This window comes from Drosophila obscura, unplaced genomic scaffold (assembly GCF_018151105.1).
Source record: "Drosophila obscura isolate BZ-5 IFL unplaced genomic scaffold, ASM1815110v1 contig_46, whole genome shotgun sequence".
NCBI classification, from domain to species: Eukaryota; Metazoa; Arthropoda; class Insecta; order Diptera; family Drosophilidae; genus Drosophila; species Drosophila obscura.
Genome location: NW_024542835.1, coordinates 1894521 through 1909548, shown reverse-complemented (window position 1 = coordinate 1909548; position 15028 = coordinate 1894521). Strand labels below are relative to the sequence as shown.

The window sequence follows — 15028 nt, the reverse complement described above, 5'->3', positions numbered from 1 at the left end:
GGCTCAACCTAGTGCAGATACAATTTGGTTTATTTATCGTTCCTGATTTGAGAGAAGGGAGAATTAAAAACGACTTTGGCTTCGGAACTGTTGTTTCCTTCTCCGGTCTGCACCTTGCTTTGAATTGGTATTCCCCCTGTTTATTGGAGCCTTATCCCTCCATTGAGTGATGGCCAAGGCGAGAGCTTTCATACATACATATCTATATAAATTTATTGTGGCACTTCAGACAATAAGCAATTCATTGCGTTTCAGTTGGTAAAACAAATTAGCATATACAAATTTAAAACTTAGGTACTAAATAGAAGATCGCTGGATCCAGTAGGCGGAAAACTAGTGCCTGGGAGAGCAGGCATACGAGGAGTGGTCCCAACTGCATTCTCCTGGAGCGCGGAGTTTGGTTAAGTATAATATCCAACAGTTAACATCAGCCTATATCCTATAATGTATATAATGTGGCACTCTATTGGCTTGCAAGTCCGTTAAATTCAATTTTACATTAAAGCTCAAGTTCCGCTCTTTCATAGCTCTCTATGTCTTTGTGTTGCTTTGGGTTCCTTTGGATTTGGATCGATGATGGTCTAGGCATAGAGTTTCTCGATCTCATCGGCATACATCTTGGCCACGACGTTGCGCTTGACCTTCAGTGTGGGTCCCAGCTCGCCGGTGGGAATGGAGAAGTCATGGGGTAGGATGCTGAATTTCTGGACCTTTTGGGCATTGGAGATGGAGACTTTGTTGGCTCGCTTGATGCCATCCTCGATGGACTTCCACACCTTGGGGCAGGGACCGGCCTTCAGGATGTCCGAGACGGTTTTGTGCTCCACTCCCAGCGACTTCACCCACACAGAGGACTCGTGGCTCAGCTCGTCCAAAGGTTCACCCGACTCCTTGTCCAGCTCGGTCTGCAGAAAACAAGGAATAAGTATAAGCAGCCATTGAGCAACATTCGTCATTCCATGAACCCACCTTAATAGTGACCAGAACTGTCAGATACTTGCGCTGCTCTCCCACCAGGAAGGCATTGGAGATGCCGTCGAGCTCCTTCTTGATCATGTTCTCGATGTGAACGGGCGGAATGTTCTCGCCGCCAGCCGTGATGATGATCTCCTTGGAGCGGCCAGTTAAGCTGACGTAGCCCCTGTCATCGACGAAGCCCAAATCTCCGGAGTGCAGCCAGCAGTCATCGTCCAGCGACTCCTCCGTTTTCTCCTTGTTGTCAATGTATCCCATGAACACGTGGCGTCCTCGGATGCACAGCTCGCCATGGCCATTGTTGTCCTTGTTGATGAACTTCGACTCGCAGCCGGGCAGGGTCTTGCCAATGGAGTTCAGCGAGAGCGAGTCGGGCAGGCAAATGGTGTGGCAGCCGGCTGTCTCCGACATGCCAAAGGCATCAAGGATCTTCAGGTCCAGGCTGAGGAAGTACTTCTTCGTCTCCGGCGACATGGGGGCCGCGGCACTGACCAGGGTAAGCACCCGATCGAAGCCCAGGGCCTGCTTCACCTTCGACATAATGAGCGACTTGGCAATCTTGTAGCGGAAGCCTCCGGAGCTCTTGCTGCAAGAACGTTGGACAAAACTTTAATTAGAATTGTTTGCTGATGAGTTTTTCGAGGCTGCCACCAATACAAAAGGGAGTTGGCTGAGAGGGGGCGGTGGGGTCGGTGGGGTCGGGTAGGGTCTCGGTCTCTATGCCGCAAAGCTTTTTAATATTTAATAGAAGCGTGCAGCTCCTTGCAGTTAGAAGTTATCAGGGGCAGCTATATTTAAGCCATTGCTCCCAAATCGGAATGTAGCCCTCCATTCACGTGGTGGGTGCTCTTAAAGTGCCTGATGGGTTTCCTAATGCTTCAATCACTGCCCAAGTATTTTCAGGTGGGAGCTTCTCACGATGGCCCAAATATCTGCTGGTAGCTGGCGACTGGTGACTCCCCGCTCTGTCCCCGCTTTCGAGGACGTGCCCGCATGGCATGTGCTGGCGAATGCCAGTAGCAGCAGGAGGGAGCCGTGCCCGCGTGTTGCACGAGACGTATGAGTAATGTTGTTGTCAGTGATTCTCGCTTAAACCAGAGCACGGCACAGAGCGCGTTGGCGCTCCTCGGCTTGCATAATTTAGCAGGACCGAAACACGTCTTCCAGGGACTCTGCTCCCCGGCTCCTCGGCTCTTGAGCTGGCTGGCCAGGAGGCTGGGCTAGGCTGGGGCATAAAAAATGCAGGCATGGAATGGAATGGAGTGGAATGGAGTATATAGTAAGTGGAGGATGGGAAAGGCGCTGCAGCCACTTTAACTGTGCATCCTTTTTGCATAATTTATGCGCACACAAAGCTGAAGTTGAAGTATTTGGTGGCCGCCGTTTCATCCGGTTTGGGGAATACTTACCCTTGACTCACCATGTAGTGCTTCAGAGTGATGCCCTTGGCCCAGCCGGCGATCATCTTCTTGAAGCTACCGCTGGAGCTGGCCACGGCCACCATGCGCTCCTGGAACTTCTCGAACACGCGCGGCACGCCCATAAAGCGCGTGGGCCGTGCATCCTGCAGCGTCCTTACCAGGGTGCCCTTCAGCGCGTCCTTGTCCGCGAACCAAATGCAGCCGGCGATCGTGGCGCACGTGTAGATGTCCACCGTCTGGGCGGCCACGTGGGAGAGGGGCAGATAGGAGACAAGCGACTCCGAGCCGGCCACAACGCGCTCCATCGACTTGACGATGCCCCGGGCGTCGAAGCTGATGTTGTCGTGGGATAGCATCACGCCCTTGGGCATGCCGACGGTGCCAGAGGTGTAGACCAGGCAGCAGCACTCGTTGATTGCGATGTTCTCTAGACGGGTCTTGTACTGCTCCTCCACATCGCTGACGTTCATCAACTCGATTTCCGACCACTGGGAGGAAAGGAGACAAGAGCCATTAAATTATTGCATTTAGCTATGGAAATTGAATATGAAAAGGGAATGAAGTAGCCCACTCACCCGGTAGTAGCCGTCCTCCTTCTTGAGGTACGGCGCATATGGCTCCTGGATCTGTATGGCGGCCTTGAGGTGGGGCAACTTGTCGCGGATGGAGTGAATCTTGTCCATCTGCTTGGCATCGTCAACGACTACGATCTGGGCCTTGGAGTTCTCCAGCACGTGGAGCACAGCGTCGGCTGAGTTGGTGGTGTAGATGCCGGCGATGATGCCGCGGGCATGGATGGCGCCCATCGCCGAGTAGAACCACTCGGCGCAGTTGAAGGCCAGCACTCCCACCGAGTGGTGCTCCTCCAGGCCAATTTTAATGAATGCCTTGGCCACCTGGTGCACCTTCTCCTCATACTGTCTGCGGGCGGGCGGGCGGTAGGGTAATGCAATTAGCGGCGATAAGTAAATTGCAAAAATTCGAAATCGGATTAGCCAGCGTCCTCCGTACTCACTTGTAGGTGACTGTCTGATAGCCAGTCTTTCCGCTCTTGGTGCGCAGGGCGGGGTAGTCGGGGAAATTGTTGACCGTACGCTTGAGCAGGCCCGGAATCGAGATGGGCTCCTCGGCGCCCATTCCCTCCTTCTGCATGCGTATCTTCACGGCATCCTTGGGATTGGTGGTGCGGTAGACCTCCGACTGCCTCAGGCGATTGGGGCCGGGACGATTGAAGAGCGCTTCGTTGGCGGACATGACGTTGGCGGTCTGAAATCGAGTTTGAGGCAAGCAAAGGCGAGATTAGTTTTTCACTTTCACCTGCGCGGCTAATTTGGTTTTAGGCAAATTGACTTGCGCGGAATATGCCAGACGTCTGCAAATGGAAATGGCACTGGAGCGGTGGCTCTAGAAATCATACGATCTATGACTAAAGTACGAGTACATACATAGGTTTTTTTGCCTTTTCTTTCATCCCCGATAAGACCACCACTCGAGCTGGTCTGTGGGCTGGTCTATGTCAAGGCTTCCTCTTATCATTCGCGTGAATAATATGACTTAACACCTGATTATGGCTGGGTATCAAAACTTGAACGTGTCATGTACCTATTTGAATGTTGCAACTTGTATTGTAGGTTTGACTAGGAACTACTCCTCGAGGACACAAAATATCAAAGGCTTCAATCTCACAAAATGTCGATTATCTTGCTAAAAGTTATCAAATCGGAATATTATGTATGCTAGCACGAAGGCGTTGGCCTCGACAGTGGCAAGTTCTTTTCAATGGGTTTTATTTGCCCCGGTACAAAGGCCAATGCTCGTAATTGGCGGTATCTGCAAAACATACCAAAACCCATCTACAGACACATTTGCAGGTTTTTGTTATTCCTTTATTAATCAATAAATGTTGGCCAGTTACCGATGCGTACGGAGAACTAAGGGCAGATAAGACCCAAAATAAATAACAAGCTAATGAAGAAGTCAAAGTCAGTGAAGAATGAAAGTGCTAAAACAGCTGACTTAGCAATCAGGAGGAGAGTCCAAAGGGTCATATGAATTTCCGAACACTGAAAAACCCCATTATTATTGGCGCTATTTTATTCCGAGTTCCGCCTGCGATTACTTAAGATTGATTGGCGGGCTTCGAAATAGACATTCCACACGGTAAATGATTGGCAGTTAAATTTGTTGCAAGTTAAATGCCCCAAAGGCACTGTACTATCAGGTTAATGGAAGTGTCTTCTGTTTTTTTTTTTTTTTTTTACACCGGTTTAGGTACTCCCTGATATTTTGGTAGTTGACTCGCAAATCATAAAAACGGCTTCTGATAATGTTTGAACAGTAATGAAAGTGGCACGCGGCCAGGGCATGTTTGTTTATACAAATATATTCTATAGAACATTTTGAGCCAAAGCTGAGTGGTACGAGAAACTACAGAAACTGTAGGAGCCCCTATGTAGGGGAAACCGGCTTTCCGATAAGAGAACGTCAAAACCTTTGTCGCCAGGCGATTGTTTTGCGAAAATGTTTGAGCCTCATGCTTAATTACGCATTTGTGATTTGAGAATGTTCTCCGCAGTTTTTCGCGGGAGAGGAGAGCGACAAATGTAAGAGAGCAAGAAACTGCGTGTGAAAACAAAACTGATAATAGGCCAGCATCTAAAAATATTTGGCAACTATTCCGCTCCTCGTTTCCCACCACCAATGACAGCGCACAACCCGAAGACATTCCGAAAGTGTGCAGCGGGAATGAGAGGTAGCCGCAAACAGCAACAACAAGAAGATCTGGCAGCGAGAGTACACACAACAACAAAAACATTCTATGAACGTTGTGATGCGTAGAATACCCTCTACTGAGATGTGCATACAAATGTACATACCCGTATATGTATAGGTAAATGGAAACTGATAGATGTGAGAGGTAAATAGTGGCAATTGATTTACCGATAGGAATAATCTAAGAGATATCAACAAATGGTAACGGCAGCTTTTAGTCGGCAAATAATTAAATATACCCTTGAACCCTAAGAATACAGGGTATCAGAAACTAAGAAACCAAAGAAATCGTTCAGCGCCGATGTAAAAGAGGCTCGATCGAAGCAGAAATAAAGTGTGAGCGAATTGGGGAATGGTGGAGGGGCGATATCGGAGAGCGATCTTCTTCGTGGTGACAATGAACTCTCGCCAGCAGTGCACTGACCCACTAAACAGAATTGGACGAAAGCAATGTTGGCAAGGCTAGTAATGGCGGAACCACCAGCAACAAACACCTCGGATCTCTCGCACGTGTTACGAGGAAGTCACGCACTCAAATTCAATATTTCCATTGTCTTGGATCTTCGCTTTGGAGTTGGTAAACTTACATAATTCACTTTTGTGGTTTCTCGAAGTTTATTGTATTAATTGTTTCGGAATTCTTAAAGCACGCAAAAACGCTATCGACGATTCTCCTCTCTCACTCGTTATTGAGACGCGACAGACAGCACACACGACCGCAGACAGCGAGGGCAAAGCGAGCAATGAACGCCGTTCAGGATCGGATGCTATAGAAAAGTTGCCGCTTCTAGTTCAACGTCGACATCGACGTCGACGCCAGCGTTAGAGAGTCAATGTCGATGTCGATGTCGATATGGGGACTGCTACCGCTACCTGCTAGTGCTGGGGCGCTCTTATCAGCCGCAATTGGATCCCCGCGCTCGCTCGCACCCATGCGTCGGGTCGGATTAGAACCTAAGCGATGATGTTACGCACGCTCCGCTACAACACAACACAATATTTGCTCTTTGCTTGACACTGGAATATGGAATACTGTATGTATGGGCTGTTATCAGTGGCAGGCGTGGAGGGGATCGGGACCGGCATTATTTGTGGCGTGCCTCTATTGGGTCGAACGTCCTGAAACGGATGCGGGACTGCAGTAGGGAAAGTGGCAGTAAAAGGTATTATCGCATTAATACAATGGACGGGGAATACCAGTATAGGTTTTGATGTATTGTATGGATCAAATGCGATAGATATTTATTTCTGTTTGCTATATAATATATATGGAAATTAACGTTATATATTTACATATGTACATATGTATGTACCTCCAGATTTTCTGAAGAGAATCTTAAAAAATTTGAAGTGGAACCGGCTAATAGTTTAGGGCAACGTTTCAAGACATTTCTTATAAATAGTTCTGATTAGGTTTTGAGATATGGCGTTAAAAGAGATTAACCAGTACTCCTTGAGAGATTAATGTTGCTTTCAAATGAACTCTTCATGGTGCTGTCTATGGAGTGCATAGGACCGACACAAAAATCTGAATAAATATTTATCTCTGGACATATTCTATATCCAGATAAATTTAATCTGATTTGACTCTGAATCATTAGAAAAGTTTGTTTATTAATATTGAAACGAGTATACAGATAACGTCTCAAACTTTAGGTACATAGTGAGTGCTAATATATACACACACACATCTATGCTATAATATATGTATATAAATGTAGACATATGTATGTACATATAAAGCGTTTCGATTGTTACTCACAACTATGACCTTGAGACAATCTTTATATATAGGGATGCCCCGACGACCTTATAGTAAACTATATAATCAACTAAAGCAAATGCTGATTAGTTCTTACCGTTGTGACCATTTTTAATGTGTATATTTAATTACGCGGGATATGCAGGATTAACTCGGGATCCTTTGGAGGATTACTATTTAAAGGTTCACAGCTAAACAAAATATGTAGTCCAATTGGGTATCCAGAAAAATGACGTCTGATTAAATATTCGCCCAAGCGCAGCGTTTTAAGTGAACTAAAAAAAAGATTACTTTACCGGGAATTACAAATCAATAAAATTAATAGATATTTATTTCTGGAATTTAATTAAATTAAAACAGCAAATAAGCAAAATATTTCAGGACACCTGGTGGTCGAACAGTAAGCAGAATTTTGATGAACAACGAAATGATAATAGCCAAATGATTCACAAATAATATTAATAGATTATGGAAATATTTTGGGGATTGATAAACGCTTTTATCGCTTTAAAGGAGAAAAATACGAGGGCTATTCTCCAATCGATTTTCACTGTTGCCAATCGTTTATTTTTTATTTTTCCTATGGATAGCTTTTTTGTGGTAATTCGTCGCTTATCTAAGTACACAAGTTGGCAACATTTTACGATCTGATAAGCATCGAACACTTGACCACAGGGCCAATAAAAATGCTTACTGTATATAATGCGGCAATTCCTTTTCAAATTTATGCCATAGGTGTTACGGGCACAGTTCCGCCTGTCCAATAGGTTCAACTTCGATTCAAGAATGGGTTCCGCCCCGTCATGGAAATCAATGATTATCCCACTCGACTGGGCGTAGCGTATCTTCAAAGGTCCGATTAGATAAGATAGCCCATGTTTCGAATAAATCACAATTTGCCTTGATCTCTGCGATTAAAATGTCAGCTATAGGTAATCCCATTATCTACAAAAAAATCAATTCGTGTTAATCACAAAATGCAGCTCCAAATAATTCGTATAAGCCTATTCGATTACTCGGAGCGCACGCCCAAGGATTATCTGAAAAATTGACTGTTGAGTGCAGCCTTATCTATGAACATGCTCACGCAATGTGCCGTAATTGGTTGGGCGATAGTAATTATGAATTATTTTTAAAACATTCCCAAAGCGAACGATGGATTCCCATTATTCAATGATTCCAAATTATTTGGTGATGTTTTTTTTTCTCTTATCAGCCAGCTAAAGCGTGTCCATTGATTCCCGTGGTACCCGAGATCAGGCTTTCACCTACTGGTCAACCTACTTTTAGATTCCATTCCCCATCGAGCAGTATTCGCATCCCCTGGTGATTTATAAGTATGCAACGAGAGATAAGTGGAAATACAATTTGACAACCTGCATTTTACTAGTCGACAATAGAAACCCAATAGGTTCAAAGGAACACAAAAGAAATCTCTAAGATAAAAGAAATCTATGGGTTAGCTAAATCTTTTAAGATATTAAATTTCTGTTTGCCTACATACAAAGACGAATACATTTCAAACAGACTGTGAAAGCTTTTCACAAACTCCGAAGTTTTCAACCACGTAAAACCAAAAGCTTTTGCTACTGTAGAAGTTGCTCAACATGTTGTCGACGGCAGTCAGCTGTTTCACAAAATCAGATATAGGTGTCGTGCATGTAAAATTAATGTTGAGTGGTGTAGTTAAACGTGGCAGAATTAATTCAATTTTAGAATTTTAACGTTTATTTATCGGATAAAATTATATAAAATGTTACTCACCGGTTTCTGAGAAACACAAGAATTTAACATCAAATCAGTTTGTTTTAATTTCAATATTTTGGGATCATATCAATCCAAAATACTGTATTACTGTTTCAGATGTTTCAATATTTCTGACAGAAACTAAATCTCCCTCTATAGAGAAATTGAGAAATCAAAAATGCTTTCATTTTCTATATGTGTGCAGCGCAGAGAAGGACCCCATAATTATATATATTCCTTATCAGCATCAATAGCCGAGTCGTTATAGCCATGTCCGTCTGTCCGTCCGTCCGTCTTGTTGAGCGCCACAAGTGTATTTCAAAATTTCGCCCCGCCCCTTCCGCCCCAAAAAAGGACGAAAATCTGTGGCAGGCACAATTTTAAAGATACGATAGAACTAACGCATTAACTAACTACCGATGCGAATTTAAAAATAACTAATAAAAATTACGCCGTAGAGACCCCTTAGCACTAAAATGTAGTTCCAAGCAAGCAAATGCAATTCGCTTGCAAATGTTTTTCATATCATCAGCAGACAGGAATCGAACATAAAGCGAGCATCTATCATTGAATTGTCTGTTGGATTTTATTCGCCTTTATATGACACCATTACCCGGCTAGGATGCTCTGATTTCGATGCCATGTTAATGAGATTGTCATCATCCTTTGATGGCATCGAATTACGTTCGCCTGAGCTGCACAAAGTTCCACTTATTTACCTCCACCGACCGACCGACCGACCGACCCCCCGCTAAACGCATGCAAATGATGTGATAATAATGTCGGTTGGAGAATGGGGAAAGTACATACATACATATATGTAGGTATGTACGCATACTTGTATACTCGTATCATCCACCGGTAAGTATAAAAATAAACGCTTAAACCCATTTAAACTGGAGGTAAGCAAAGCAGTAACGTGTCCTGGCATTCCAACAAGTCTCTCTGGATCGGGGGGCAAGGATAACAAGTGTTTGGCTAATTAGCTCAGTTTAATTGTGCGAGACAAACACAAAGAGACACTCGCCAGGAAAGCCAGACGAATGAAAACGAGCTGCATTTAATTGACATGTCACGCCCCAAAAAAAAACAGACAAAGGATCTCAAAAGAAATTCGAAAAGAATGAACCAGTGCGAATAGTTAGCTAGAGACCGCAGTAATTGTGCTGATAATGGCAACTGAAATGGAAATACTAATGACCTTGGCGTGGTTGGAATTAAGAGTGCATACGTAAATATTGTGCACATTTCAGCAACTTTTACATATATTTTGTACATTTTGACAGCTAAGGATATTTCTTTAAAATAAAACTACAGTATATTTCTATTCTGGTCAATCAAATTTATTTATCCCTCAATACATAATTTAACAATCGCTAAAATTGTATTATTAATAGTACTATAATAATTAAATTTATATTGAAGATATGTACATAGGCTTACCCATATATGTACAATGTACATACATACATATTTATGTATACAGGTTAAGTTCCTAAAAATAAATAATTAAAATGTCATTAATTTATTGATGAAAACTGATATGATGGCTCAATTACATTACAATAATTAATTAATTAATCAGATTGTTCATTTTATAAAATATTAAGTTAATAAATCCATTAAAAAATTATTTAAAATTCTGTACTTTGAGTTCCAGACTAAAAACCATCAATCGAAAGAATTCGTACATAGACATACAAATATTCCTACTGTTTCTGATATTTTAAACTAAATAATAATCATATATGCATACATATTATGCCTATACCTACACATTTATTTATTGTTAAGCATTATATTTTTAGCCGAACGAGCAGAGTTCCTCTGTCTTTCTCTTTTTGCCTTTCTCGCACATTCACAATATCTCTTTGGGAGCATTTTCTTGGCGGCAGTCAACCGGTTCTATGGTGTAATGGTTAGCACTTTGGACTCTGAATCCAGCGATCCGAGTTCAAATCTCGGTAGAACCTGATGTTTATCACAATTTTTTTGCATACTTTTTTTGTGTTTTGTTTTCCATTTTCTGCTCTCTTGAAGGTTTGTCTCACTCTCACTGAAAAATTCTCTAGCGGAATTATGTCTGTAGTTTTGATTAAAAAGGTTGAAGCTCTTCTAATGCCAAAAGGGCAGTTTGTGTTATCCTTTTGTATTATATTTCCAATCAGATAGCCCTTGGCTACGGATTGCTACTCTTATTGTTGTGTTTCTCTTTCAATTTTCCAGCACGGCTTGGCTTTCATTCTTTGCACAATCCAACATACAAACACAGATAGACAGACAGACAGACGGACAGCTGAATTTGCATATGTATGAGGAGGGGAGTCTGTATTTCAGTTTCAGCTAGCAGTTTCAGTTATTTCCTACAACTTTAACTGCAGCAAATAGTTTTGGGTCTCCAATAAAACGGCGGCATTGGCCATAAAAAGTGGCAACTCATTTCGCGCTGAAAGATACGAAATGCACCAAAGCCAAACAATTGGAAATTCTGTGCTTTTTCATTATCCACTTTGGCTGCAAACTTTGCCCCGCAACATTGTTTTGATTAATTCGTCAGCTTAAAGTTTTGTTCAAACATCAGAGGCATCTCTGGGGCACACACAGACGAAAAGTGGCTGCGAGCGAATCTATCTGCCAGATACAAGCAGACAGACTGGGCGAACACTCGACTACGGCCGACACTAAGCTGACCATTATGAGTGTTTAACCAGCAGCAAGTCGCCAGTAAGCCAACCAAATGAGTGCGTATCTGTGGGATGCAGTTGAGAGATTTGGATAGCTTGGGGCGATTAATGTGCACGAGGAACTTTGTCTTCGTGGTAGACTGAAACCCAATGGATGGAGGTGCTTGATCGATTCACGTATAGAGTTGATATATGTTTAGAAATATATAGAAAAACTCGTAACTCTTTAATAATGGATTCCACATTCTAATCCATGTACAGCTTGGCACACAATTAATGCCCACCTTAAGCTCCTTCCAAAAATCAATTGAACCTTTTATCATTTCTACCCCTAAATCGACCTTTGGCCTAGGCTCCATCAAAACAGAACCCCGACAAGGAATCAAGGCATCGTCGAGCAATATGAATGGACGGACGGACGCTCTGCTCTCGTGAAGAGCTAATAATAGAACAGGCGACGCAATTCCGAAACGGGCTGCTGTAATCAATAATCGATATTTGACAAATTGAGCAGCAATTGCAACATGCCTGGCTTTAATTTCAGTCCTCGAGTGTCGCAACGTCAGAAGCTAATTAATTGGATTTGTTAAACTTGAGAAGTGGCCCCTCGGACACCCTGTCCGTCCGGCTGCGTGAACAGCCACTTCACTTGACCAGCAGCCATCACTGCTCGCCGCATGACCCCTCCAGCCATGGGTTGAAATCTTGTCAAATTTCAATAATTTAGCACTAGAACTGTCCCAGACAGACAGTAGCTGTCAACGATAAGCCAGACGACAAGCAACAAAGACGAACATTTCCCAACAAATTTTCTTAACCCCTTGGCCGGGCCACAACAACTGAACCGAACTTGTTCTGCCAGATATCGTTGCTCCGGGAGGGGAAGGGAGGGGGCTCGGTGGATGCTAGGTGGAAAACTGTTGGAGTAAAACTAAACGAGATTCGTCTCGTGGCGTTTATTTAATGCGCTCCGTTGGTTTGCTCCCATAAAAATTCCCCCGAAAAATGTTGTTGATTGCACTTAATGTGGCGGCGAGGTGGGACTGTTATGGCCCTCCTCCTTCTCAGGAAGATTATGCAATGAAAACGAACATTCGCGGTTCACATTAAAGCCAGGATAGGTCCAGCATCCCATGGATTATTAAATTTAATCGCTAATGTCTCAGCGCGACAGTTGCACATAATGTTCGAACGGATTTACGAGTATGGCATGGCTAATCGAGGGGGAATGCTTATGAGGTTTATGAGGGCTCCAATGATAAATTCTCTTAGCACAAAATGGAGTGAGACGGACCAGACTCCAAGCCGGGAACTTCGTTTTCCTAGGACAAGGTTGGACCTGTTACAGTTGCTTGGATTGCACATAAGCATATCCTGTTCGATTTAAGACACGAACCATTTTGGGTCTTTAAGCTACAAAATTTAAGAAGTTGTACTGCAGAGAGTCCATCGACGACAATCCATCCATTCAACAATTAAACATTTTTAATGATAAATGTATAAAGCAAATATGGAAACCGAACGAAAAATAAAGCAACACTAGCATTGCCTGGTCTTCCTTTAATATGTTTATTTTAAAACACAAAAATGAACATATTCATGTTGCGCTTAGCAGTACAGGAATAAATAAATCACACTTTTGCGAAAGTCGGAGCGCCTTGAAATAAAAAGTATGACTTTTGGCTGAAAACGTAAAGCGCAAAAGTAAGTGATAGCCGGCCTAGGGATGCATGGCTAAGAGGAATCCTGTTTCGGATCGCAGCGGCTAGCTTGCGACTTTGGTTCACTGCTTCTTCAACTAAGCAAATCATTCTCACATACTTCGCACTTAGCTCTAAGGTCCATTAGCTGGATGCTCACACCCGTGACAATAATGCAGATAGCTGCCCTTATGGAACTGAACATCTGACGGGCTGCGTTTCTACCTGGGTTCTTGCGTAGGTGGCCTCGGTTTTGTGTCGCTTGGGGTTCATGGAACCGACTCAGGCCAGCCCGTAAATAATACAGTCCACTTGAAGGAGGCCTCTTGGGAATAAGGAAACATAGAGATATGATCGGTTCGACCATAAAATCATATATGTATGTGTACATACAAGCATACAAGCCCAAATCTATTAACTCATGTGGTATACCCTGCATGGGTTGGTGTCATTAAGAGGGATGAGCATGGGAACAGTTCGAATTTGCACCTCAACTCCGCAACTGGCCTTGGGCCTTAATGGTGCAGTTAGTGTATATCAACGTCCCAAAAGATAAAGGAAGGAAGAACGGGAAGGATAACTAGATTAACAATTTAAGTTGCCTGTAGTTCTGGGAGATATTTCGATACAGCGTAAACTTAAAGTCATCATGATAGAAGGCGCGACTTATAATTTAAATAATGGTACAGACATTTAGTTCAGACTACGGATGCTAGAGAGACATCACGGAGACATTACTGTCCACAGTCGTTTTCTACATGTTCCTTTTGGGGATATGGGATCCATGTCTAAACAATAAACATGCTGCAGAAAGCTAGCTATTAATCCCACGCCCCTCTGCATGTCTCTCATCCCAACCCCCCCACATCGACCGACCTACTTAGGAACCTTGGCATATTGATGGCTAGGAAAAATATCCAAGAGAGCTACATTTAGCTCCCATTCGTTATGTCTGGGTGACAGCTGACTGAGGACTATGCAGCGACGGCGAAGGAAGGAAGAATGGTGCCTGGGTAACCGAGAACTGTAACCAAAGACGACCACGATGAGCATGGCGCACACAAAATTGCATGTCGAGTGCTGCATAAAACTCGAATTACAGCAAATTTGTGAACATCGTTGGCCAACGAAAATGGTCTTAACAAGAGGAGAAGGTCGGGTCAGAGCTGTGGTGGGGAATGGGGACAGTAAAGAATCGACTTTCAAATGGATTCCGCTTTTATTTGACAAATACTTTATGATCTTGACAACAACAATACCTACTGCGAAACATACATACTCGTATTCAATGGAAATAAAATCGATGAAAAAGTTGAAGACCTGCAAGGCCAAAAAAAGATATTGATGAAAAATTTGATAATTATTAAATAAATAATGGAATTGATGGTTAATATTTAAGGGTTTGATTAAAGTTCATGCACGCATTGCAAAATAAACTGAATGTACAGGCAGGCTCCGGGATGCAAAAGTCATACTTTTCATTTGAAGCCGCTCCGACATTCGCAGAAGTGTGATTTACTTACATCCTGTACTGTTAAGCGCAACATTTACTCCTGTTATCCTCTGTCATGTTTAAATCGGGTTGCCACAGCTGTTCGCCCAAAAACGCAAAGTTTGGTTGCATTGACCAATTTTGAGGTTGGGTTAAAAAAAAATTTATAAAAAAGGCACAAGCTAATTTGCCCTGGTTATCAAAAATTCATCTATTTTTTTAATTCTGCAATTAAGATTTGTTTTGTTGTATAAAAAGCAGTTTACTTTTCATTTCGGGGAGGAATATGTTGCCTTTTTGAAAATGTAAAAAACACGAATGCGGGAGCGCCTAACTTTCCGTTTTTAAAAATGAATTGGAAAATTAAATGGATTTAATAGGCACAGACCCAGTTGGACTAGAAAATTCGAAGCATAAAAAAAAAATAAAAATCTATCTTAAAATGTAAAAAGTTGTTTAAGAATTGTCTGGGATAG

The 15028-nt window shown here is 42.9% G+C and overlaps 1 protein-coding gene, 1 long non-coding RNA gene and 1 other non-coding gene across 4 annotated transcripts; 1 reads left to right on the top strand and 2 right to left on the bottom strand.

Annotated features, from left to right (window-relative positions):
* Nucleotides 1–195: 195 nt before the first annotated feature.
* Nucleotides 196–5923, bottom strand: LOC111068885 (very long-chain-fatty-acid--CoA ligase bubblegum). The gene is made up of 6 exons (XM_022358660.2): nt 5756–5923; nt 3412–3662; nt 2972–3317; nt 2385–2884; nt 970–1561; nt 196–905 (listed from the first exon to the last, which is right to left on the bottom strand). Exons 2-6 carry the CDS (start codon nt 3648–3650, stop codon nt 582–584), a joined length of 2001 nt encoding a protein of 666 aa, XP_022214352.2. The 5' UTR covers nt 3651–3662; nt 5756–5923; the 3' UTR covers nt 196–581.
* Nucleotides 5924–7033: 1110 nt separating this feature from the next.
* LOC111068924 lies at nt 7034–8786 on the bottom strand. Of its 2 annotated transcripts, none has more exons than XR_002607236.2 (3): nt 8695–8786; nt 7625–7875; nt 7034–7205 (listed from the first exon to the last, which is right to left on the bottom strand). It is a non-coding gene; the product is annotated as an uncharacterized LOC111068924 (long non-coding RNA). The 2 variants fall into 2 exon arrangements; XR_002607235.2 differs by lacking the exon at nt 7034–7205 and adding an exon at nt 7272–7546.
* A 1791-nt stretch (nt 8787–10577) lies between these two features.
* On the top strand, nt 10578–10649 carry Trnaq-cug. The gene has a single exon. It is a non-coding gene; the product is annotated as a tRNA-Gln (tRNA).
* Nucleotides 10650–15028: the final 4379 nt, after the last annotated feature.